A 25,731-nucleotide genomic window follows, 5' to 3' on the forward strand; every position below is an offset into this window, starting at 1 on the left:
TCCGCCAAAACGATTTGGGCGCGCCAAACAAGAAAACGTTCCCAGCCGCGTCCCCCAAACGCGTTTTTTGTCCGACGCGATCCGATGCGGTGTCGGGCGCCCCGAGCCCGTCCCCGCCCCACAGGGGATGCTCCGGGCACGTCGGACACATCGAAAAGAGAGGCGGGGAGTGGCGGGACCGACGCGTCAGCGGCACATTCAAGTTTGGACCTAACCGTCACCTACCTCACGGCGGAAGTTATTCGCGCACAGTGACACACGACCGAAGCGTCGCAGTTTTGCCTTAATGGCGACGGAGGGGCAGGCGAGACGTCTCGTCGATGTTGCGCAGCCTCCACGCGTCGCTGGCGTTCGCACACCACCGTGCGTTCTGCGCTTTCTTCCCGCCGCTTCTCGCCTCTTCCCGCGCTTTCTTCCCGACGCCGGCGTCTATAAAGGCCCCCTTCCGGCTCAATGGCAGCCACCACAGCAGCCGACACCCCTTTCTCCGCCACAAGCACAACCCTCGTCGCTTGAACAACACCGCGCAATGATGAACCGCTCCGACAATGGCCAGTTTCCCTCCACCGCCCTCTCCTCCACCACCACCTCCACCACCAGATTCGCAGTTCGACATCGCCGCCGCTGCCTAGGAGAATTCATGCACTATTATTCATTTGGGGAGGGCCTTTGGGGACGCGACTGAAGAGCGATGTACCCGAAATACGGCACGAACAAAATACGTCCTCCAAATGCTCAATCTAACGCCATTTAGGAGACGGTTTGGGGAGGCAGAGTCAAGATGCTCTTATTAGATACGGAGTAGATGATTTGAGTCGGACTAGTGGAGATGCCCTTAGATCCACTTGCTCCTCGCTGACCCAAAACCCCAATCGAGTCTAGGGATTACCCTTCCTCTTCATCTTCCGTGCGCGTGTCCAAATCACGCCGCGCCGACCATGTCGGATTCAGCGCACCTAGAGCCACCGGCGAAGAAGAGGAACATCGACCCCATCGCCCCGACTAACCATCCCTGGAATCTCCCTGCAACAGTCGACCTCGTCCACCGCTGCGACCGCCCAGGTGCAATGCGAAGCAACCTTCTCTCCTTATTATTCCTTGCTTCCTCCTAGCGATTCTCTTACCTCTCCTGCTTAATGTTCGCGGTTATTCATGTTCAAATCAGAGGACGCCGTTTTGCTGATTCCCCGGGAGGCAAACCTCCGAATTGGCGCTGAAGCAAAGAGGGTCGTGGCACGGGTCTCACAAGCAGTCGTCGCCGTCGCCAGCATTGATGGTTCGGCCGGTCTTTCTCCGAGTTTCTGCTTGTATATGCCATTGCTATTTGGTATTGCTTGCGCATTGTTCCGATTTACTAAACTTGCGTTGAGGTTTTCACAAAGTTGGGTCAGAAAAGGTTGCAACTTTTTGTTGACTTAAGTTTTCACAAAGTTGCGACAGAAAAGGTTAAATTTGGCCGCCCTTCTCCTTGTAGAAACAAGTTTCTGCTCGTGACTACTGTATTGTATGGAGTAGAATGGATGATAACTTCACGTGTAATTATTCTTCGATATTGCTGGCACTTTATTCTGATTTACCTAACATTTAAGTTCTCACAGAGTTTGGCCAGAAAAGGATGCAACTTCCTTTTGATATCATACATAAAAAGTTGCAACCTTTTCTGGCCCAACCTTGTAAATGTAAGTTCAGTAAAAGTTGCAACTTTGTTTACTACTAGGTGCTCTTTAGAATGTATCATAGTGGATCTAATTGCATTCTATTCTGTACTCTAGCTTTGTCTTCGAAACTTTTGTTTACAATCTTGAAAAAATGTCCTTCTTTTATCAGAACTTTCATGTCTGCTTTTTAGTTGCTGCCATACTATTTTGCGTATTCATCCATTTTTATGATATGAGAGCTCAATGTTTAAATCTGCTGTCAACAACCAGATACACATTGAAGCAAAACCTATCAAAACATTGTTCTTATACTTGTTTTCTTGAACTATTCGTCATCTAATTCATCCAAAACATACCTTTTAGTTTATGGCCATCAGTTGTGGAGAGCTTCAGGCTTTATCGTCGAATTTGATGAATGCAGCATGACTGGAACAATATTTTCATCTGCAACTGTAGCTCAAAAAATCCAGATGTTCCCTGACATTAAAAAGGTAATATGTTCATACCGAGTAGAGTTTTTCTTTTTTGGGGTCGAAGAAAGGGATGCGTTGCTAATTTATATCATGTTTATTGTAGATAAAAGTCTACCTATTTGATGGCGCCTCCTATGAAGCCACCATAAAAGCTTGCGACAATCACTGGAATTTATTAGTATTGTCTGTTTCATTTGATCGTTCTGTCAAAACCATGAACATGGTGGAGATTAGCGAGAACAGAACTGCTGCGGATGTCCATCTTGGTGGATTTACGCAACAGCCTCACTCAGCTTGTGAAAGCCTTTGTTCTGGCGATACCATTATCGGGCTTGGTCGACAGTCTGAAGAGCCCTTTGGGCTTCAAGCGAACTGTGGAGTTTACAGGTAAATGTCTTCTTTCTATTGTATAGATACTACTGTGTCTATATGAAATCCAGCTTTCAGTTAACTGTTACAATAAAGAAGAATGGTAAGTAGTCCAATGGCACATATTTTCCTGAAAAGCCTTCACCATTAAATCTGATCTGCGAGGGGCTTCTGAGAAGCGATCTAAGACATCTAGGCTACTCCCACTCGCTCTCTATACTCGTGCTATGAAAAAATGGTGGGACCTATATCAACATGTCATGAGCATGAGTCTGTTTCCCCTTGCTGTCAAAGAGAAAGAGAGGGAATTTTACTATGAGTTTAAGCGGCGCTTAACATAATAATAATCTCTGTTAGTTCGGAAACCTGAAAAGAAGAGGTGTGCCCATTGCAAACATTAGATGGGTCCTTCGCCGTCGTCTCGGTGTGGATCCATGCCATCTCTTTGTCAAGTGTAAACAAGTCAGGAGGGCCTTCAGAGCTATGACTGTGATGACGTCCAGTAGAAACTGGCGGCATGCTCAAACGTGGATGATGTTCTTGACTGTTTTTGTGGAGCCTGAACGAGTAGGAACGGTGCAATTTTGTCTCTTTTTGGTGGGTTTGGTGGTAGCACAGAAATAGCGCACGGGAGGGGGAACGACCCTGAGAATTACAGGAGATTATTCATCAAGTGCTACGCGATGTGATGGAATTCTCTTCAATCTTTGTGAGCCAGGAATAGACGGCTACTGTCATACTGTCACTTTGGAGAGATGGAAGCCACCTGCCAAAGGGATTCTGAAATTCAAGATGGAGCATATATGTACAAGGACAGAGCAAAGCTGGGCGGGGAGTTGCTGTCTGGGACCATCAGGGGGATGTGATCACCCGTGCTGGCCAAATGGATCATGCTAGAAGCGTGTTTGCTGCAGAGCTTATAGCTGTTGAAGAGGCGCTGGAGCTAGCTGCAGTGTTGGGTGCAATTAATATTGAAGTCAAGATGGATGCTCAGCTAGTGATGCTAGCGCTAAACAACAGGTCTGCTGATTGTGGTTTTCCTCCCGTGCGATTTCCTGTAGACGCGAGAATTGAGTTGCACATGAGCTAGGTCAGATTGTCACTAGTAGTGTACAGGACGCTACTATGTCCTGGGATAGTGCTGTGGTTGTCGCTGAACTCGTTTTAGCTGTTTCAGCCCCTGTTGGTTGGCAGTAAGCTCAAGCTTTACTAAAAAAAGAGTAGTTGTGGGGTTTGCAAGATGGGCAAAAGAGAAAAAAAAGACGAGATGGTGATTATAGTGCCGTGGTCGCGCTGGATTGCCAGCTGCATAGAACGTTTTGGTGGCAGGGATGCGAGTTCTACACAAAGAAATGAAGACATGAAATAGATGCTCTGTAGTGAAGGGAGAGACTCGACAACGATGCTAGGCAGAGTTAGAGAAGTCAGCTTTCAGTAAAATAATCAAAGTCAATATGGGGAAAGTACGAGCACAATGTGGAAAAAAACTGAACTTGTGTGATTTCTTGGAATGGATGCTAGGATGGTGGTCAGGGCCATCGGTGCCTGGACGGAGTTGGCAGTGCCACGAATATCAGGGTTGAAGCTGAGGACTTGGTCGGAATTGGAGACAATGTCATAAGGCAGAGTTGGAGATGAGGCAGCTTCTCCTATATTCATTGAGGTGAAACAGATTATGGAGAAAGCGCAAGGGGTTTGAGGAGGAGCATGGATGTCAGTATGCTCACTCTCATTGAGGAAAGTCATCTTTTAATGGCCAAAGTTTATTCTGGCAACTTCATACATGTCTGCTGAAAAATGAGTTGCATTGTGTTCTGGCAAATAGTATCCAAGCGTGATGTGTTGTAAACTTGTTTTCCTTTCGCTACAAGTTGGGGTAGGATAATACAAAAAATATGAATAGAAGGTATAGGAAATTGAAACAGTAGCACTAATTTTCTTTATCGTTGTTTTTGTAACAGCTATGAGCGCTGGTCGGACCTCCCTAGATTTTGCCATGAAATGCAGAAAGCAACATTTATAAACACATATGTAAATTCATATTCACTTTGTAAGTTATCTAATAGATAAACATACTCCCTCCGGTTCAAAATAATTGCCCCAAAATGGATGTATCTACACACTAAAACATGTCTAGATACATCCAGTTTTAGGCAATTACTTTGAATAGGAGGGAGTTCTACTTTTTTTCCCGCAGTGTAACACTGTTGTTTTCTTGTAGGCCGCAGTTGGAGGTCCTGCAATAAACAAAAACGGCGAAGTTATTGGAATGCTTTTCCATGATTTAGATTGTACTCCCTTTGTGCCATCTAACGTCATTTTAAAATGGTGGGAACATTTCAAAAAAACTGGGTATGTTTTTGGATATTTATCATTATCATCTTATGTTGTGTTTATCCGGGAGCAGTTCACACACACTTGTTGAGAGCTCATCTGTGTTGTTTTGTGTGTATTGCATCAAACTATCAATATGTGTACCACTGGTGGGATGCAACTTACAAACTATTTCCCTTATATGTGTAGTGAGCAAGTTCGGACAAATTACTTGTACTACCCATATGGGATATAGCTGCATCATCCCATGCAAGTGGAAGTTCCTTGCACATGCAAATGCAACCTTAGTTTGTTAAATCTTAGCACATATCTTTATTGTAGTATGTTTTTTTTTGTTAAGGTTCTCCATGCAATGGACTGGGCAATGGTCTATGCTATGCTGTTATGTAGTGCAAGATTATTTTCTAAATGTTACATATTGGACACTGTTATGCTTTCTTCATGTAATTAACTGGTTTTCATGGGCGTACAGTAGAGATGCAAGTGGGTCAGTGTTAGGGTACCCTTTACCCTCTTTAGTTAAAAAAATGAACTAACTTTTCTACAATGATGACGTCACTGAAAAAGTTAGTTTACTTTTCTTGAACTAAAGAGGTTAGAGGGTACCTAATTGTTACCCACTTGCAACTCTAGCGTACAACTTTGAAGAAGCATTCAACTACCAGATATGCATATATGGGTACCTATCTCTGTATTTTTATTTTTCTACACCTTGTTACAGTTATAGTTGATAGCAAAAGGTCGAGATCAAGTGAGTTAGGAGGGATAAAATTAGTTACTTGTGCTGCTGGATCCAAGGCTTAACTTGTGGTTTAGCAGCAGAGGGGCTGCTGGATCCAACAACATAACTAGTGCTACCCACATTGAGGTGCTTCCAGTGCCCCAAACCACATAAGAGTTTTTTTTTTTGTGTGGTTTGGGGCACTGGAAGCACCTCAATGTGGGTAGAACTAGTTATGTTCTTGTTGCCAGAAGCCGTAGAGTTTCTTATCTGTTAGTTGAAGCCTATTAGTCTTCCTGGAGCATCGCCGTGGGAGACTCTTATCATCAACAATAACAAGATCAGAACCTAATAGTCCAACTAAACTAGCATTGAGATATTTCTCGAGGGAAGCTGAGTATAAGGGAGGGATGCTGCTATTTAGTTCAAAGATCTTCTGTTTATATTGATATATTGTTGTTTCCTTTTTTTATTTGGACGTGGTAATGAGAACTAACTTCTTATATCCATGGATTACTGGAGATGCTTCTTTGCTCTTCCAAAGAAAATTGAGTAGATCCAAATTTTAAGACTTGGACAAGCCTATTAGCATAAAAATCCCATGAAACACAAAAGGTTTAAAGCTTGTTTAAGTCAAATTTCTATTTTATTAAAGTGGTCAACATGTTTTGTGTAACCTATATGCAATATGTGCTCATAACTTTGGAAAGTTGGTAGCTTGGTCAATTTTTTGTCTCTAAATTCTCTTCATGCTATTAATTTGATTTCCCTGCTTGTTTTTTCTGAGGAAATTCTCTGTTTGTTCTACAGGACGTACTGTCGCCCGACAATGAGGGTTTTTGGTGCGAATTTGCATAATGCTCGGTCTGCATCTTGGCTGAAACTTCCCACTTCTTTATACAAAGGGTCTGATGGGTTTCTTGTTGAGCTGGTATATGCACTGCCTTTATTTTTTTTCCTTGCATGTTAAGTTTGTCAATCTTAATGGTTAGTTAACTTTTGCGAGTCTACAGCTGGTACATGTTTCAGTTTGAATACCACATGCTAATGTATATACAATAAACAAATATAAGTGCTAAACTTTATATTAACTATATACCACGATAGTTAATATAAGTAGTTACCTGTAAATATAAGTAGTTACCTGTAAATATAAGTGCTCCATTGTTTTATAAGTTGATACTTTTTTTCCAACAAGACATCTCGAGCTGTTGAATTGGCGGGATTGCAACAAAAAGACCTTATTGTTGAATGCAATGGAGAACCTGTGGCTACAAGTTTACAGGTAACTACTTATATTTTGATGTTCACCATATAAGTTGTTATTTGATATTTATTACTCCCTCCTATTCATATTAATTGACTCAATTTTGTTTAGAAGTAGATGTATCTAGTCAACAAACACATCTAGATACATCCGTATCTAGATAAACTTGAGTCAATTAATTTGGATCGGAGGAAGCATTATTATTACTGCAAGCCTGCAATACTATTTGTCGGATTTAAAGTTTTGAGCACATTGGTATTTTCTAATTAAATACATTCAGGGATTTCTGTTTGCTCTTTTGTGTAAACTTTTTCTTCTGTTTTGGTCTTGCTAGTTGTTCGAAATCTTAGCTGATAATATTGGAAAAATGGTGGAGGTTACTTTTGTGAAGGCTGAGGATAACAGCAGACGTTCAGTCTATCTCCCTGTGGAGGAAATTCCAGAAGCAGACTTCTATAGGTATCTCTATCTTTCCACATAGATTAATTTGGAACAATTTTCCTTTTTTTGTACTCACTGTTCTACCTGTGTGTCAGCTGGCCAATTTCACAGTACGATGTTTACTAATTTGGAGGCCGTGTGTGCCGTTTCCTGCTTGTCTGGTTCCTGTTTATTTATGTGGTGGATGCTGGCGTCGCAAAAGGAGCACCTCACGCAGTGCAAGTTAATTACAGATCATACGAGTGCACCGTCTACTTCTCTGGCTCGTAGTATGGAGAACAGTTGTAGAATAGTCATGTATACGTGTATATTATGCTGGGTGTTATCCAAACAAGTGTTAAAAGAACAAATATAGACTGCCATGTCCTCTAACACCAAGAGATACGGACCGATCTCGAGCGTTGATGTGTTTGAATTTGCGAGACGAGGTGCACTGAAGCAAGTGTTCTAAACTTTATTTAACCTCTCAGAGGCATGTAATTAGTGCCAAAACGTGTCCACGTTGGTACGTCTAGGAAGCTAACGGAGTAACGGTTGATTACCCATTGGCATTGCGGGACCGAGACTGGGGCTCGGAGAATGACACCCGCCGCACCGTAAGGGCATCTTCAAAGCGGCGATCCATCCCGCGTCCGCGCGTCTGGATGGATTCAATCGAACAAATCTGTGACCCAATCCGGTCACGCATCGCAAATGCGGATGACCGTGGTATCCGGAGCGATCCAAACCGGGTCCAAATCTGGGTCAGGTTTGCGTGACCGCGGATAGCACGCGGCGTCCGCGCGTGTCCGCTTGGTCCACGTGGCTGGCCCACTTGTCGGTACTCCAGTCCTATTAAATGTGGACTGGGGAGGGGGACTGTCCCTATCCAGTCCCCACTCTCCACTATGGCCGCATGCACGCGCTCGACCTTCCGCGCCGCCATGGCCCCGAAGAGAGAGTTCTCGCCGGCCGCCAACGACCACGAGATCGGCAGTAGCCGGCGACCCGCGCCGGCGGCGTTCGCCATGGGGCCGCCGGCTCCCGCGCAGATGTTCTGGGAGAGGCCGGTGTCCCAATGCCGTGGGCGGACGTGGCTTGGTTGAAGCTCGAGGTAGGAATGCTACTTCAGAGTTCAGACCCCCTTTTTTTTTTTTTTTGATTAAACAAGGCACTGCAGATATAAAAGAAAAACCAAACATGAGAACAAGTAATGTAGCAAACTTCCTGAAACACCTTACGAAAACAAACTTCCTGAAAAACCTTAAGCTATCTTGTAATGAAAACACTAATTCAGTAGCATTCGTGCATGATCAGCACGAATTTCAGCACAGCTAAGAAATTGAATCCTGGCACGTGACTGAATGTCCTGGGTCAGGAGGTTCCTCATCGAGCACCTATGCTTCTTCGACGGCGGAAACGTAGTCGGTTTCAGAGGTTTACGGTGTCGGCACATCCGACATCCCAGTCTATCATACAGGTACACATTATTTAGATTCACAGCTGCTTTCATCACACGCCTGACATAACTCACCATGTAGGACTCAAAGCAGAAGATGATGAGCTTGGTAAGATGGTGGTGCTTGAAATTTGATGTAGGTGATTTCCACTCCACGCCCTTCTTCTCACTATACAAGCCTTGCCTCCTCTCCTCCTCGTCCATTTTCATTTCACATGGGTGATCCATTACCATAATGCAGAACTCCTCCAGCAATGGTGCAGCTTCCAGAATGAATATTGTCCATGTGAGATCATACCCTTCAGGAATGCTATGTAGATTGACAATCCTCAGTGGGCGGAACACATACGCCAGCCTTCTGGTTAGACACTCTGGTTGAAGCCAAATCTGCATATATAATAAACACATGATAGGGTGAGTAGAGAACCAAGTGAAGCAAGAACAAAGCAATCATCCCTGAGTTACCTTTTCGTATCTAAACCCCAAGTGCAGCTCTCGTACAGAGGTCTCAAAAAGTAAAGTGCTCAGTTCGACCATTTCATGCCAACTAAGAGCAAGATTTACAAGGGTCACAGCCTCGAGCAATGGGACATGACCAAATGACAGTGGCAGGTCTTTGTAAGCCATCCAAAAAGCAAAGTTTATTCGAGTGAGTCTTGGGAGCCACTTGAGTTCCACTTTCCCAAAACGGCAATCCTCAAAACTGATCTCACTGAGTTGAGCGTGCTCAACATTGAATGTCAGCCAACACTCTGTCGCGCAATTGAGAAAACCTAAATATTTTAACTGCTTACAAGTGACGAGGATGTTGGAGACCACGTCAGATTCAGCAAATTTCAAATTCTCCAGGTAAAGCCGTGTCAGACCAGAAAATGCAACCTGACACTCATTAAAAAGTGACAGGAACTGTGCCCCATAGTTCACTATATCATCAAAAGTGCACTGCAGGCGTTCCTTCTCTGTCAAAACAGTGAATTCTGCTTTCTCAATCTTGTGTGTCGCCATAGCATTGCCAACAGCATGTCCGATGGATGTGGGGACAACATCTCTCAAGTAGAACGTCGTCGACAGGAGGCGGATGGTGTATTCCCCTGGAACTCTGCGTGCCAGCATGCCCTTTGTCCCTTCAACAGCAGCTGCATTCATCTGAACCAAGTCATCAACAGATGCATTGGGGTTTGACACACTCTCCGGCACAAACTCCTTAGCATTTATTATAAGATGAGAGAGCTTGGATGAGAGACGAATCCACCGTTTAGAAAGGATGCTGGTTCTTGCAGCTTCACGGACATTGAGTCGGTCAAGAATGTTGACTAGAATGTCATCAGGCAATGCGCTGAGCCTATCATCTCTACTGCCTTTTTTTCCCATGGCTCCAGCGTTGATCTGGCGAGGCCTCGGGAGAACTTGTCTACTATTGCGCTTCCCCATGGCTCCCGCGTTGATCTGCCGATGCTGAAATATGGCACTTGATGACTCGTGAGGCTGGAAATCTGGCCGCTTCCCTTGGTGTCCTTGGTTGGAGATTTATAGCAGCGGTTGGCGCCAAGTCGGAGATTGAAACCGGGAAGGATTTGAACTCCTTCTAAAATCTAAACCGAAAGAGGGTTGAAGTCGGACTGCAGATCGTTTTAAACGAGCCGCTTTGATTGCGAACTGAGGCTCTCAACAGAGCCGCTTGATTGCGGACTGCCGCTCCCAAAGGAGCCGCTTGATTGCGGACTGCCGGAGCTGATCCGATTCCGGATTGCAGCTCCCAAAGGAGCTGCTTATTTGGGCGAATCTACTACCGGAACACCGCTCGATCCTCATACGAGGAGCGCTTGGGCGGCAAGGGGGTGACGGTGGCGGAGGTGCTCGGCGCACGGCTGGCACAGGCGCATCTCCGATCCAAAATATCTCTCTTCCTTTCCCCTAGGTGGCGGAGGAGCTCGGCGGAGGATAGTTCAGACCCCTTTGAACTCGGGTTTATGGTTCTCGGCAGGGCCCTGGTTCTCGGGTTTATGGTTTGGTTCTCGCACAACCTGAACTTTTTCCCTGTGAGCTTTCGTCAGTTCCGATTTCGGTACGCAACAGTTTTCCATGATTTGTTTTTCGATAAAGAGTGCTTCATTACTAAAAAAGTAGTTTTCCACGATTTGGCTCCACCGAGAGCCTGAGTTTGTCGTCGAGAGTGTAATGGCTGAGCTGGGACCTCAGCATGTCTGCACAGTGGAGTGGATCTGTGTTTGATCCATAGTCTCAGTTTGTCGTCGTGAGTGTAATGGCTGCACACGGATGCAGCTGGCCAACCCAGGTCCCTCCTAACGCAGTGCCACATCACCGTCCCAGGGGCTGTTTGCTGATGCTCTACCTTGCCCAGACTAGGCATGTCGCCGTCGCCGTCGCGCACTGCTGCCGGCTGCCCTACAATCATTCCTGGATACGAGATTTGGATATGGCACCTAGGCTTAGGGGGAACCAACGACAGCCGGGCTCGATCCTGGACCGGCAACCACTAGGATCAGCGCTTTTGATCCGTCGTGCTTCGCTTGCCACCGGAACAGGGTCGCCTTCCCGGTTAGTTCACGCACAGTCGCCGTCGAGGCGGGCCACGTTGCCGGGCCGACGAGGAGCCTACCCACAAGGCCATCAATGGCGGCACCGCCCTCCTGTTCCCTTCGCGCTGGGACACCGCGAGCCCACGCCATCGCCGCTCGTCTGCACAGCCGAGGCATCGTCCCTGTAATGGACATCTTTGCTCTTCGCCGTCCCTTTCTCCATCTTCCGATCAAGAACCGGATGGCTCCGCCTCGATGGATTGCCACTAGAACCGGCACCGGAAGATTTGTTTGTTGAGCAGGGGGCTGCCTTTTGAACGAGCGCGACGGAAATGGATGCCTCTTACTCTTAGGTCTTAGGGTATCTCCTCGACTCAAACAGACATACAATGGGCATTTATAATTTTATATACACACGGTTAAAAATTAGGTCTGCTCCTAGGCCAGCAGCCCGACGCAAGCTGAGCGGGCTATCAAACACATTCCTGACTTAAATTTCGAATGCGCCGATGCAGACAGAACATGGCCAGTGTATGTGTCCGTGCCGACTCCCTCAAGCCCACCTAGCAGCCACCTTCCTCGCTTCGTCTTTTACACACTAGTGCATGCGACGTCGTTTTGGTAGCCTGCGACATATTAATAACGTTGGCTCGTCTTCCATGCGCCAGTGTTGGCAGAGGCGGCTCGCTAGGCATTGAAGATGATGATGTGTATCTGTCCTTTTCAAAGTGAGCAGGCACGACTATTTCCGCCACATCCAGCACCCACGACATTGCAACTTCTCCCCAAGCTTCATCCTGATCTCAATCACACCGAAAACATGCGCAAGAGGTGGCCATTCCGCGGGTCGAAGCACGGCCATGAGGACGGCTCGCCTCGCGGCGGATATAATAAGGAGCGCCAACGTCACTATATATGTGTCGGTTGATGTCGCGTGACAGTTGTTCGAGGAGAATCGAACGTCGCCATGGCGGGATGTGATCCTACCATCCGGTTGGCTTCTAACTCTCGTTGCATGCTGGTGCCTCCGGTGCTACGCGAGCACCATGACGAGGTGCGGCGCGCTGGTTCAATCCTGCCGCGGGATCTGCGCAATGATCCGGCTTTCACCCTCCACTCTGACATATGGCTCTCGTTCGGAGCTTGGAAGTTTCACCCGCACCACCAAGCGGGCTACCTCGACGACGTGGGCTTCTTCAAGCGTGAGCTTGGAGTCATCCTGACCGACAACAACGAGGACGAAGACGAAGGCCATGAAGATGAGGAAGACGACGGCTACGAAGACGCCGTCTTCGTCAACAGCGCTACTCGAGACGTGGAGGTGAACCCGTAGATCCAGCCACCGGACCTCACGCAGGACAAGGCCTTAGAGTTGGCCGTTGCCTAGAGTGAGCTGGAGGAGCTCGGCCGGTGGAACATCCTCGCCATCCAGCCACGCGAGTATGCCCTGGCTTAGGGTGCGCCGGTCCTCCGATCATGCCAACGCGCAAGCTCAAGCACGCTCCACCGCCTCCGCCCGCACGTACGCCTCCACCGCTTCCGCCCGCTCCAACATCTATGCTGCCGGCCCACCAGGGCACTCTCTAATGGCCATGGCCGTGGGCACTCTCTATCAGAAGTGTGCGGCCGTGGAGGCGCGCAAGTAGACTAGGGTTTTATTTCTAGTTTTATTGGCACTATGTAAATTACTTTCTTAAAAAAAACAATATGGACAATCGAGGCCCGACGTGCAGACAATCACTTTTGATGACCCAAATGTGTCGGACCGCCGGAGATGCCGTCAGGACCAATTCAGGTCTTTCAGATCTTCCATTGTTGCAGAAGCACCAACTAGCATTGACAAGTAAATGTTGTGTGTGCAAAGTTGTCACAAAAGGTCCTCTATCCAGCAAGGGAAATTTTGCTACGTCCTGAATACTGTCCCATGGTCCCGGAGCTCTGTACAAGATTTGGCAAATCAATTCATCCCAGACAAATGGACATCACACGAGGAGACGATCAAAGGAAGGGGGCCACCGCCATGAGCCCATGACGACTTCATTGCTTCATATCCTGATGCCAGCCAGCGCATACATACATAGTAGCTCCGCATACGACAGCTGCTTCTACATGAACATCCAAGTACAGTTACAAGATCTTGCGTAATTGCGTCGGAGCCTACCGCTACCACCTCAACTATTTGTCGTATTTGTTAAAACAAAACAATTTGTTCGCATGCGCTAAATGATCACTGCATTAGCTTAGCTATAGCTTAATTCGTGGACACTGCAGCACTCCGTATGTACTACACATTCCTCAACAGGTACTCATTGACGATGGAGTGCGGCACTCCATCCTCGTCACTCCGAGTGCCAGCGATCAATCAAACTCAACAAGATTAAGCAACTTACATTTTTTTTATCGGCGCTTCATTAGTACACTAACTTTGATTCAATTCGTTGATGACGGCAGCAGCCGGCCAGCAGCTAGCAAGGTTAGCTACCTAGCAACTCGATCTCGTTCCAATAATTGCCCCAACCTCGTAGCTAATGTGGTGATCTTACCTAACAAAGAAACACTGCCTAAAAGTGTTCGAAGCAATAACAATTCACATAATGACTAATATGTAACACATAATCAGTAGGATTAACATAGTTGTTAGCAGTAGATCACAATGTTGAACCACGAGTTCATGAAAAACTGCCTGTGACGCAACAAAAGTTCATTAGCCGAGGGGCTCGCAAAATATACAAACTTTGCATCAGTTTTCATTAAACCTAGCTTCTTTCAAGATAGACGTCATCATCGTCACCCGAACTGGCAACACAACAAGCACCCATGCACATGCTCTTCAAAGGTAATACTTCCTCATGAAGCCAACAAACTGACTCATTCCCCTCTAAGGGTTCGTCGCAAGATATCTAGTGGACTGTGCCTTGCACTCCATGAGGTATCTGAGAGCGCGGTGGATCGTAGTCGGAGATATCCTCGCCGCTGGAACACGACCATCGAAGATGATTTACATCTGACCATAGTTTTGTATGGGCTTGTTGATGAAATCATCGTCCTTTAGGTTATTTTGCACACAAGAAGTTAGTTAGTTCGTATGTGCTAGCTTACGACTAGAACATAAAGAAGTGCTTACATTCATCCAACCTTGATGTGGGTGAAGTAGACACCGCCATCCACCATGATAGATGATGTCTCCTCAACCTAGCGCACATCCTCAACCTATATCAAAGTGGCACCGCCGGTAGCACTGAGTTCGCCGATAGATGAGGCGAGTTTTTCTTGTCCTACAACAGAAGTCAAAGGACCATAGTACAAAAACAATGGTATCAATCCGCTTCTAACATTCTAAAAGGCTATGTGAAGAAGAACAATGGCAGCTTGCTAGCTGCCCTCCGCTGCCTGTTCATACATGCTCAGGGCTGCTTTAAAAATAGAGTGACGTAGAAACTTTTTATCGTGTTGGCAACCAAACAGGCGAGAAAGACTTCGTGAGGAACCAAACATGCCCTCGGTCAACATGAGCACAGCAATTCACCATGTTCTGCTAAACTAGTGCACATTCATCCCATAATAAACTAACAAATACTTTTCTGAAGTGCATGCAGTTGAGACGATGATGTAGCTGATACAAACATTTGCACTTGAAACGGTTTGACGCATGTGATACGATGCATTGGAAACAGAAGTTGCAGTTAGAAACAAGATCGATACAGTCGAGACAAGAGGTTCTGTGGTTACATTACCCAAGTAAGTGTATGCTGCAATCGTCCGTGTAGGCCCTGCGGGTACGTGCATCACCGATCCATAGACGACGGCATGGCACCTTCCTCCCGGGTATCCGCGCGTCGCTCATCATGAACACGTACTGTACCGGATAACGGCTATCTATCGTTGCTACGAACGTACGTACGTCGTTGTAATGTTGGCATCGCCTGACGGTAGCCGGCATCTCCGGGTCTACGCCACGCGCGCGGTACAGGTACGTACGAACAATCAGGCAATACGGCCAGGAGGCACCAGCTGTACGGATGGGAGCACAGTGCTACGTACAGGGCCCACGGGTGACTCGATTAGCTCATTATTGGGACGAGCATTTATCTGAGACGGTGCATACCCTAAACGCTCACACGCAGTCACGCACCGGTTGGGCGGCATGCTTGCGACGAAACGGATCCATGCATCTCATCTATGCTGCTGCAGTGCTACGTACCGCGCATCTCGAGTCTTAAGTTTATAAATATTTTTTAGCCAGAGGTAATTTTTTGCCTCATCTATCAATTAAAAAAGAGAGTGTTCAGTTTTTAGAAGAAAATTGAGAAAAACCCTACAACAACATGGCCAACCTCACACAAACCAAGCCTAATAAAGACCACAATAATAGACCTCAACCACTTTAGCCAATACAAGGGACCACGAGGCGACATGAATGAACTCCAAACACGATACTCCAACACCGCGTCGATATGCCATGACATTGGGGATCACCCATCAATCAACTTCGGATCCATGATAGGCAGAAACTAAGGTCACGAGAAAATCGCAAACCTCTCGGACAACAACAACGCCTTACACCGTTGACAACAGTCCTATCTTAGCAACCTCATCACAAATTGGAATCACATGTCTGCCGGACTCAGGCGAAAGAGGGACATCAGAGTCAACATCACCACTCTTGACAAAGCCAAGTGCCTAACTCGGCGGAGAAATCATGGCCAAGATCTCGTGGGAGTCGGACCTCACTTAATTGATGGAAGAAGGCATAGCCACACCACATCTTAACTTCAGGAGCTCAGGCACCACAAAAGAATCCCCACACAGCTCATATAGCTCTTGTGTGATCTCAACTACCGATGACTTCGGCTTAGCGGAGCCAAGCGGAAACAAAGCATGCACGGTGGCGAGCTTTTGCACACAAGAACGCGCCACCGTCGGCTACAAAGAAACACCAATGCGTGCCAACATTAGCTTGAGACTTGCCACCTCCTCACGAAGGGTGCGAGACTCCTCCACGACATGGTTAGCAACCAACTGAGCTAGCTCCATGAGCATCAAGACAAACTGGCACCGAAGGCGAGAGATGAAACTAGCGTTGACATTGAAATCCTCACAACACCTTGGAGAGGGCCTTGGCGGTGATGTTGCAGGCAACGAAGAGCAGCACACGACCTCAACCCAACTCCGGGGGCGCCGAGGGACGACGAGGCTGTGCAGTCGGAGAGCGGCTCCGCTGGCAAGGGGCACAAGCATCCGCAGAACAAGCACAAGCGTATGCAGAGCGAGAAGGAGCGACAAGAAAGCACGCACGGCAGAATCGCTCCCGATGACTAGGATGGCGACAATGGATGCATCTTAAGGGCTCACGGCATGTGCTGACGTGGTGGTCACGCTCGAGGCACTGAAAGCATCTCCCCCGAGCTCAACACTTGAAGGCGAGACTACACTTGAAACCTTCATTCCGAAGCAAAGCCGATGGCTCGCGGCCAAGGCGGCCGTCCCGACCCACCTAAATCCAGCCTCCGTCATGTCGAAGAGTGTCAGCAACAGTAGAGAGGCCGACGCAAGGCGCCTCCTCACCATGACATACATTAGTGGTGTTGCAAACCGAGCCAGAATCTACGCCTTTGGTGGAGGCCAACGGCAACCGCGGAGCCAACGCTTCATCTTCGTCATCCTCGTCGGAGCCCAAAGAAGCAACCCAAAGCAAGCCTGGGATTAGCAACACATCACCGGCAAAGAGGGGCACTTCACCTTGCGAAAGTGATAAGGACCCGAGCCCCTTGACCTTTAATGTCACGTGTGTTGCTACTTCTATGCAAAACAATAATCAAATTTAAAATTACTTAACATTCGAAAAAGAAAAACATACAACTATTCGCAAACGGAGGGAATATGTGCATAAAATGACATTATTTTCGCTGGTGAAACACCGGACGTTGTTGTCCATTAGAGCAAATTCAATAATATAGTTGGATGTTGGCTATAAGCAATATGCCATGTCATCTCATAACTATCATATAGTTGTTTTCTCATTATATGGTCCATCTTTCACTTTCATAAAATATTTAGCAACATGATATATAGGCGGTTCTTGCACGAGAGTCCACTTGGCTTCTTTCTCCTCTTCTCTTCCTCCAAATAAGTATAAGTATAATATTATTAAAAAATTATAGCCAGGTAGTTAGGTTTTATTATTGTACTGGTGTTAGCAACATAAGGACAAGCTAATCCGCTTCGCTCAAGTCGTCCTCGCGAGCTAGACGCCGACGATGACATGCAATTAAAACGCGAAAGGCAGACAAGACCACGCCACCGCGTCGGAGAACAACATTGCGTTCCTCGTCGCCGGTGCCCGGTAGTACGGAAAAAATGATCTATTCCTCTGCAGACTCTTCTGTTGTACTGTACCATTCATGGTCGCTGTCTTCTGTTGCTTGATTGCAAGTAATCCCTCGGGATCCGTGGCTTGGTTAACGCTCGAGGTAAGAGTAGGAATGCTACTTTGAACTTGGGCTTATGGTTAATTTTTTTGTTTTCAAACAACTCGGGTTTATGATTTGGTTCTCGTACAAACTGAACATTTTTCCTGTGAACTTTTGACGGAAATTATCGGGCCGTGAGTTTGGAGTGTCCCGTACTCAACAATTTCAACAATTGGGTCGAGCAAGAGCCTGAATTTGTCGTCGGAAGTGTAATGGCTGGCTAGGACCGCAACATTTTTGCACAGCGGAGTAGCTGTTGATCCAGTGTCGCAGTTTGTCGTCGGGAGTGTAATGGCTGCAGACGAATGCAGCTGGCACAGGTCCCTTCTAAGGCTTGTTCAATTCAAAGTACAGTACTTTTTTGTAGGATTTAGATCCATGAGAAATGCATTGTAGCTTTCGGGTGCTACACACCTCCATACCTGAAAAAAATAAAAAATAGTTTAAAAAAAGGTTAAAATAATTTAAACTTTTTTTTGAAATTAAACATGATCATATATTATACTTGTATAAAAATACTTCCCAGGGAATTACTTTCATTGTATCCTGGGTAAAAAAAATAAACTCGAAACGCCCTATTACCCGGTACTATGTATTCACTTTATATTCGTCATAATTTTTTTTTGCCCTGAACACTATGAGAATCATTCCCTAGGGAAATATTTTTGTACGAGTGCAATACCTGATCATTTTTTTTTTTGATTTTTTGGCTTTATTAAATTAAATTTTTATTTTTTCAATTATGGGAGTGTGTAGCACCCGAGAGCCAAAAACTCCATGTCCTTAGATCCATAGAATTTTTTCCTAAAAAGGTTGTTTGATTTCATAGGATTTTAATTTTTGGAATTCCTGCAAAAGATTTATTTGCATTATGTTTTGGAGGAAAATTTCCTTTCACTTAAACCTCGGTTTACAATTCCTTTGAATCAAACAAATTCTTAGTCTTAATGCAGTGCCACGTCACATTGTCGTGCTATTTTTTATGCACTATGTTACCGAGACAACACACATACCCGTCACCTACAATTATTCCTAGTTTTTTAAAATAAGGGATACGAAATTTTGAAATGCACATTAGACTAGTTACAATGGCACATCATACTAGTTTATGATACTATCTCTATGATGCATAGTATCATTTAATATTAGAATAATGTAGTTATATCATGGATTTGTAGAATCTCAATGCAAAATTATGTACACGATTCGTTTGGCATAAATTTTTCTAATTCTATTGTGTGTTATGGTACAGTATCTACCATCATTAATTGTGTGACAAACCAGCTTTTGGAATGCATGTAATGCATAATTGTACTAGCTATTATACCTCCATTATGGGTAGTTTTAGGTGGAATCGATGACAATCAGGCTCGATTAGCGCGCTGCACCGGTTCATCCTTGTGTTTGTTTCAAATAACCTTGCTAGCCTAAACCTTGTATCGAGAGGGAATACTTCTCATGCATCCAAAATCCTTGAGCCAACCACTATGCCATTTGTATCCACCCCTACCTACTACATGGTATTTCTCCGCCATTCCAAAGTAAATTGCTTGAGTGCTACCTTTAAATTTCCATCATTCGCCTTTGCAATATATAGCTCATGGGACAAATAGCTTAAAAACTATTGTGGTATTGAATATGTACTTATGCACTTTATCTCTTATTAAGTTGCTTGTTGTGCGATAACCATGCTTACGGGGACGCCATCAACTACTCTTTGTTGAATATCATGTGAGTTGCTATGCATGTCCGTCTTGTCTGAAGTAAGGGAGATCTACCACTTTAATGGTTAGAGCATGCATATTGTTAGAGAAGAACATTGGGCCGCTAACTAAAGCCATGAATCATGGTGGAAGTTTCAGTTTTGGACATATATCCTCAATCTCATATGAGAATATTAATTGTTGCTACATGCTTATGCATTAAAGAGGAGTCCATTATCTGTTGTCCATGTTGTCCCGGTATGAATGTCTAAGTTGAGAATAATCAAAAGCGAGAAATCCAAAATGCGAGCTTTCTCCTTAGACCTTTGTATAGGCGGCATGGAGGTACCCCTTTGTGACACTTGGTTAAAACATGTGTATTGCGATGATCCCGTAGTCCAAGCTAATTAGGACAAGGTGCGGGCACTATTAGTATACTATGCATGAGGCTTGCAACTTGTAAGATATAACTTACATAATACATATGCTTTATTACTACCGTTGACAAAATTGTTCATGTTTTCAAAATAAAAGCTCTAGCACAAATATAGCAATCGATGCTTTCCTCTTTGAAGGACCTTTCTTTTACTTTTATGTTGAGTCAGTTCACCTATTTCTCTCCACCTCAAGAAGCAAACACTTGTGTGAACTGTGCATTGATTCCTACATACTTGCATATTGCACTTGTTATATTACTCTATGTTGACAATTATCCATGAGATATACATGTTATAAGTTGAAAGCAACCGCTGAAACTTAATCTTCTTTTGTGTTGCTTCAATACCTTTACTTTAATTTATTGCTTTATGAGTTAACTCTTATGCAAGACTTATTGATGCTTGTCTTGAAGTACTATTCATGAAAAGTCTTTGCTTTATGATTCATTTGTTTACTCATGTCATTACCATTGTTTTGATCGCTGCATTCATTACATATGCTTACAATAGTATGATCAAGGTTATGATGGCATGTCACTCCGTAAATTATCTTTGTTATCATTTACCTACTCGGGACGAGCAGGAACTAAGCTTGGGGATGCTGATACGTCTCCGACGTATCGATAATTTCTTATGTTCCATGCCACATTATTGATGATATCTACATGTTTTATACACATTATATGGCGTATTTATGCATTTTCCGGCACTAACATATTAACGAGATGCCGAAGAGCCAGTTGTTGTTTTCTGCTGTTTTTGGTTTCAGAAATCCTAGTAAAGAAATATTCTCGGAATTGGACGAAATCAACGCCCAGGGTCCTATTTTTGCACGAAGCTTCCAGAAGTCCGAGGGAGAGTCGAAGTGGGGCCACGAGGTGGCCAGACGACAGGGCGGCGCGGCCCAGGCCCTGGCCGCGCCGGCCTGTGGTGTGGGCCCCTCGTGACGCCCCTTTACCTGCCCTTCCGCCTACAAATAGCCTTCGTCGCGAAACCCCAGTACCGAGAGCCACGATACGGAAAACCTTACTGATACGCCGCCGCCGCCAATCCCATCTCGGGGGATTCTGGAGATTACCTCCGGCACCCTGCCGGAGAGGGGATTCATCTCCCGGAGGACTCTTCACCGCCATGGTCGCCTCCGGAGTGATGAGTGAGTAGTTCACCACTGGACTATGGGCCCATAGCAGTAGCTAGATGGTTTTCTTCTCCTCATGTGCTTCATTGTCGGATCTTGTGAGCTGCCTAACATGATCAAGATCATCTATCTGTAATTCTATATGTTGTGTTTGTCGGGATCCGATGGATAGAGAATACTATGTTATGTTGATTATCAATCTATTACCTATGTGTTGTTTATGATCTTGCATGCTCTCCGTTATTAGTAGAGGCTCTGGCCAAGTTTTTGCTCTTAACTCCAAGAGGGAGTATTTATGCTCGATAGTGGGTTCATGCCTCCATTAAATCTGGGACAAGTGACGTAAAGTTCTAAGGTTGTGGATGTGCCGTTGCCACTAGGGATAAAACATTGATGCTATGTCCGAGGATGTAGTTATTGATTACATTACGCACCATACTTAATGCAATTGTCTCGTTGTTTTGCAACTTAATACCGGAAGGGGTTCGGATGATAACCTCGAAGGTGGACTTTTTAGGCATAGATGCATGCCGGATAGCGGTCTATGTACTTTGTCGTAATGCCCAATTAAATCTCACAATACTCATCATATCATGTATGTGCATTGTTATGCCCTCTCTATTTGTCAATTGCCTGACTGTAATTTGTTCACCCAACATGCTATTTATCTTATGGGAGAGACACCTCTAGTGAACTGTGGACCCCGGTCCATTCTTTTATATTGAATACAATCTACTGCAATAATTGTTCTACTGTTTTCTGCAAACAATCATCATGCACACTATACATCTAATCCTTTGTTACAGCAAGCCGGTGAGATTGACAACCTCACTGTTTCGTTGGGGCAAAGTACTTTGGTTGTGTTGTGCGTGTTCCACGTTGGCGCCGGAATCCCCGGTGTTGCGCCGCACTACATCCCGCCGCCATCAACCTTCAACGTGCTTCTTGGCTCCTCCTGGTTCGATAAACCTTGGTTTCTTTCTGAGGGAAAACTTGCTACTGTGCGCATCATACCTTCCTCTTTGGGTTCCCAACGGACGTGTGCTGTACACGCCATCAATGACGCAACGAGATCTCTCGATTGATCCATGTCACCAATGCAACAGCTCTCAACACTGCAAGATATTCGCAACTCCACACAATTGCGCACGTAGCCGCCGACCACGAAGCGGTAAGTTGCAACCTTCTAATTCCCAATGGAACAGTAGATCACAAAAGACTTTCAGATCTACACCAAATCAAGCAATATGGTGTAGGGATTCAATAGTTTTGCAGAGCAAACAACTAAGAACTAGGGTTTATCTTAAACGTGGTCTAAAGCTACTTTGGGGGCATCATGGGCACTTATATAGGGGCTCAGGACGACCTCGGGTCGAAAAGATAAAAAAATAACCGACCCAGAATAGATCTGGTCAAGACAGACTCGGACACGGCCGGTCTAGGGGCTGGTCGACCGGTCCTGGGACCGGCCGGTCCGGTTTGGACCGGGCCTGGCGCCGGGTGGCGACCGGATGGAGCGTCCAGGCCTACTGGATACGCCCTGATGACCCACAAGTATAGGGGATCGCAACAGTCTTCGAGGGAAGTATTACCCAATTTATTGATTCGACACAAGGGGAGACAAAGAATACTTGAAAGCCTTAACAGCGGAGTTGTCAATTCAGCTGCACCTGGAAACGTACTTGCTCGCAAGAGTTTATCGAGAGTAATAGTTTTATAGTAGTAGCAGTAGTGAAATAACAAGAGCAGAGTAACAAAGACAGAGTAGTGATTTTAGTAAACAAGCAGGATTAAAATACCGTAGGCACGGGGACGGATGACGGGGCGTTGCATGGATGAGAGAAACTCATGTAACAATCATAGCAGGGCATTTGCAGATAATAATAAAACGGTATCCAAGTACTAATCAATCAATAGGCATGTGTTCCAATTATAGTCGTACGTGCTCGCAATGAGAAACTTGCACAACATCTTTTGTCCTACCAACGGCGGCAACCGGGCCTCAAGGGAAACTATCGGATATTAAGGTACTCCTTTTAATAGAGTACCGGAGCAAAGCATTAACACTCCGTGAACACATGTGATCCTCACATCGCTACCATTCCCTCCGTTGTCCCGATTTCGTCACTTCGGGGCCATTGGTTCCGGACAATGACATGTGTATACAACTTGCGGGTAAGACCATAAACAATGAATATCATGATGAAATAATAACATGTTCAGATCTGAGATCATGGCACTCGGGCCCTAGTGACAAGCATTAAGCATAACAAGTTGCAACAATATCATAAAAGTACCATCTACTTGGACACTAGGCACTATGCCCTAACAATCTTATGCTATTACATGACCAATCTCATCCAATCCCTACCATCCCCTTCGGCCTACAGCGGGGGAATTACTCACACATGGATGGGGAAACATTGCTCGGTTGATGGAGAGGCGTTGGCGGTGATGGCGGTGATGATCTCCTCCAATTCCCCGTCCCGGCGGAGTGCAGAACGGAGACTTCTGGCTCCCGCGACGGAGTTTCGCGATGTGGCGGCGTTCTGGAGGGTTTCTGGCGACTTCGACTTCTCTCCGTGCGTTTTTAGGTCGAGGCGAATAAGTAGTCCGAAGGAGGGCGTCGGAGGCCAGCCGAGGGGGCCACACCACATGGCCGCGCGGCCCCCCTGGGCCGCGCCGCCATGTGGTGTGGGGCCCTCGGGCCTCCACTTCAATTGTCCTTCTGGCTCCGTCAGTATTCTGGGAAAAATAGGACCTTTCGTCAAAATCCCGAGGTTTTTCCCCGAAAGTTGGATTTCGCACAAAAACGAGACACCGTAACAGCTTCACTGAAAACAGCGTTAGTCCGTGTTAGTTGCATCCAAAATACACAAATTAGAGGCAAAACAATAGCAAAAGTGTTCGGGAAAGTAGATACGTTTTGGACGTATCAACTCCCCCAAGCTTAGCTTATTGCTTGTCCTCAAGCAATTCAGTTGACAACTGAGCGATAAAAGAACTTTCACGAACACATTTGCTCATATGATGTATATATTCTCATGATATGGCCAATACTTGAGCAGCTCATAATAAGGTACATGCAAATAAGATCATCTAACAGCTATGTCAATCATGAAGAGGTACCAACAATTAATAGTAAGCATCATGAATCATGTATATAAGCAGGATTGCAATGTTCATAAGAGAGTATGATAAAGTGGTATCTCGCTTGCCTGTATTTGATTGGCAAAACATAAATGCCCGGGCACCTCTGGAGTTCATAGAAAGACTAGAAGTAGTGATTGTCAAAGATAAAAGCATCAAAGTTATACCACAATCAATCATATTTTGAGACAAGCATATCATACTAAGAATGACAAGTTGTGCTCTCAAGAAAGTGCTCAAAGAAAGAATGGAGACACAACATAAAAGTAAAAGATTGACCCTTCGCAGAGGGAAGCAGGGATTAACATGCGCTAGAGCTTTTCATTTGTAAAGCAGGAGTAAAATTATTTTGAGGGGTGTTTGTTGTTGTCAACGAATGGTAATGGGTACACCAACTACCTCGCCAACCGGACTTTCAAGAGCGGCTCCCATGAATTACTTGCATATTTATGTGGCACTCCTTCCAACCTTTCTTACACAAACCATGGCTAACCGAATCCTCGGGTGCCCGCCAACAATCACATACCATGAAGGAGTGCCTTTTTAGTTTAGTTTTATTATGATGATGACACTCCCCCCAACCTTTGCTTACACAAGCCATGGCTAACCGAATCCTTCGGGTGCCGCCCAACAATCACAAACCATGGAGGAGTGTCTATTTAAGTTAATTAATTCGGGACTGGGAATCCCATTGCCAGCTCTTTTTGCAAAATTATTGGATAAGCGGATGTGCCACTATTCCATATGAGAGTCCGTCAAAAGTAAATGACAAGGTTGAAAGCTAAACACCACATACTTCCTCATGAGCTATGCAACATTAACACAAATTAAGAAGCATTTTGAAGGTTTTAAAGGTAGCGCATGAGAATTTACTTGGAATGGTTTGAAATGCCATGCATAGGTATTTATGGTGGACACTCGGAATAACTTGGTTTTCATGTGTTTGGAGGCACGAGCAGCGTTCCCGCTCAAGTACAAGTGAAGGCTAGCAAAAGACTAGGGAGCGACAAATCAAGAGAGCAAGAATCGTCATAATCATGCTTGCGGCAAAATAAATTAACTGAGGCATAAAAGTGATACAAGAACTCTGAAGCAATGTAAATCATTGAGGTTTAATTGACTCTTGTTCAGTCATATGCATGCGTGAGCATGTGCCAAGTCGATATAAATGAATTATTCAGAGGAGGATACCACAATGCCATACTTACTTATGAATAAAACAATACAAGCAAACATCCATGACATGCTACTCATATTAATAAATTGGAGCTAATCATGAGAGATCATGAACTACTAGACTTTCTTAAATGACATATACCTCACATGAACCAACTAAGCATGCTCACATGGATGAGTATATGTACAAAAATGAAAACAAATAGAGTTCATACCAGCCTCTCACCACAATCGATTGTCGTAGATCGTCATTATTGCCTTTTCACTTGTGTAGCTTGGATAATATGAAATGAAAACCACGCTCCAGCCACCGAAGACCATTGAACTCATGATGAACTTTACAAACCAAAGAAGAACAGCAAATATTTTTGGTGTTTTCGAATTTGAGAATAAGAACAAAAGGAAACAAGCAAACA

At 45.3% G+C, this 25,731-nt stretch overlaps 2 protein-coding genes across 3 annotated transcripts; one reads left to right on the forward strand and one right to left on the reverse strand.

Annotated features, from left to right (window-relative positions):
• Positions 1–841: 841 nt before the first annotated feature.
• On the forward strand, positions 842–7,641 carry LOC124687333 (putative protease Do-like 14). Of its 2 annotated transcripts, none has more exons than XM_047221126.1 (10): positions 842–1,062; positions 1,166–1,276; positions 2,022–2,149; positions 2,235–2,518; positions 4,462–4,531; positions 4,722–4,852; positions 6,366–6,486; positions 6,754–6,840; positions 7,157–7,281; positions 7,359–7,641. In XM_047221126.1, exons 1-10 carry the CDS (start codon positions 939–941, stop codon positions 7,387–7,389), a joined length of 1,212 nt encoding a protein of 403 aa, XP_047077082.1. In that variant the 5' UTR covers positions 842–938; the 3' UTR covers positions 7,390–7,641. The 2 variants fall into 2 exon arrangements, with proteins under 2 accessions (XP_047077082.1, XP_047077083.1); XM_047221127.1 differs by having other exon boundaries at positions 7,199–7,281.
• An 889-nt stretch (positions 7,642–8,530) lies between these two features.
• LOC124690162 lies at positions 8,531–10,072 on the reverse strand. Its single transcript, XM_047223589.1, has 2 exons — positions 9,167–10,072; positions 8,531–9,088 (listed from the first exon to the last, which is right to left on the reverse strand). Exons 1-2 carry the CDS (start codon positions 10,070–10,072, stop codon positions 8,531–8,533), a joined length of 1,464 nt encoding a protein of 487 aa, XP_047079545.1.
• Positions 10,073–25,731: the final 15,659 nt, after the last annotated feature.

Source organism: Lolium rigidum, chromosome 2 (assembly GCF_022539505.1).
Source record: "Lolium rigidum isolate FL_2022 chromosome 2, APGP_CSIRO_Lrig_0.1, whole genome shotgun sequence".
Classification (NCBI taxonomy): Eukaryota; Viridiplantae; Streptophyta; class Magnoliopsida; order Poales; family Poaceae; genus Lolium; species Lolium rigidum.

Coding starts and splice junctions, on each gene's coding strand:
- LOC124690162 (XM_047223589.1), bottom strand. CDS start 10,072: ATGGGAAAAAAAGGCAGTAGAGATGATAGGCTCAGCGCATTGCCTGAT. Junction 9,089..9,166: donor TGGGGTTTAGATACGAAAAG/GTAACTCAGGGA, acceptor TTATATATGCAG/ATTTGGCTTCAACCAGAGTG.
- LOC124687333 (XM_047221126.1), top strand. CDS start 939: ATGTCGGATTCAGCGCACCTAGAGCCACCGGCGAAGAAGAGGAACATC. Junction 1,063..1,165: donor CCACCGCTGCGACCGCCCAG/GTGCAATGCGAA, acceptor TGTTCAAATCAG/AGGACGCCGTTTTGCTGATT. Junction 7,282..7,358: donor CCAGAAGCAGACTTCTATAG/GTATCTCTATCT, acceptor CCTGTGTGTCAG/CTGGCCAATTTCACAGTACG.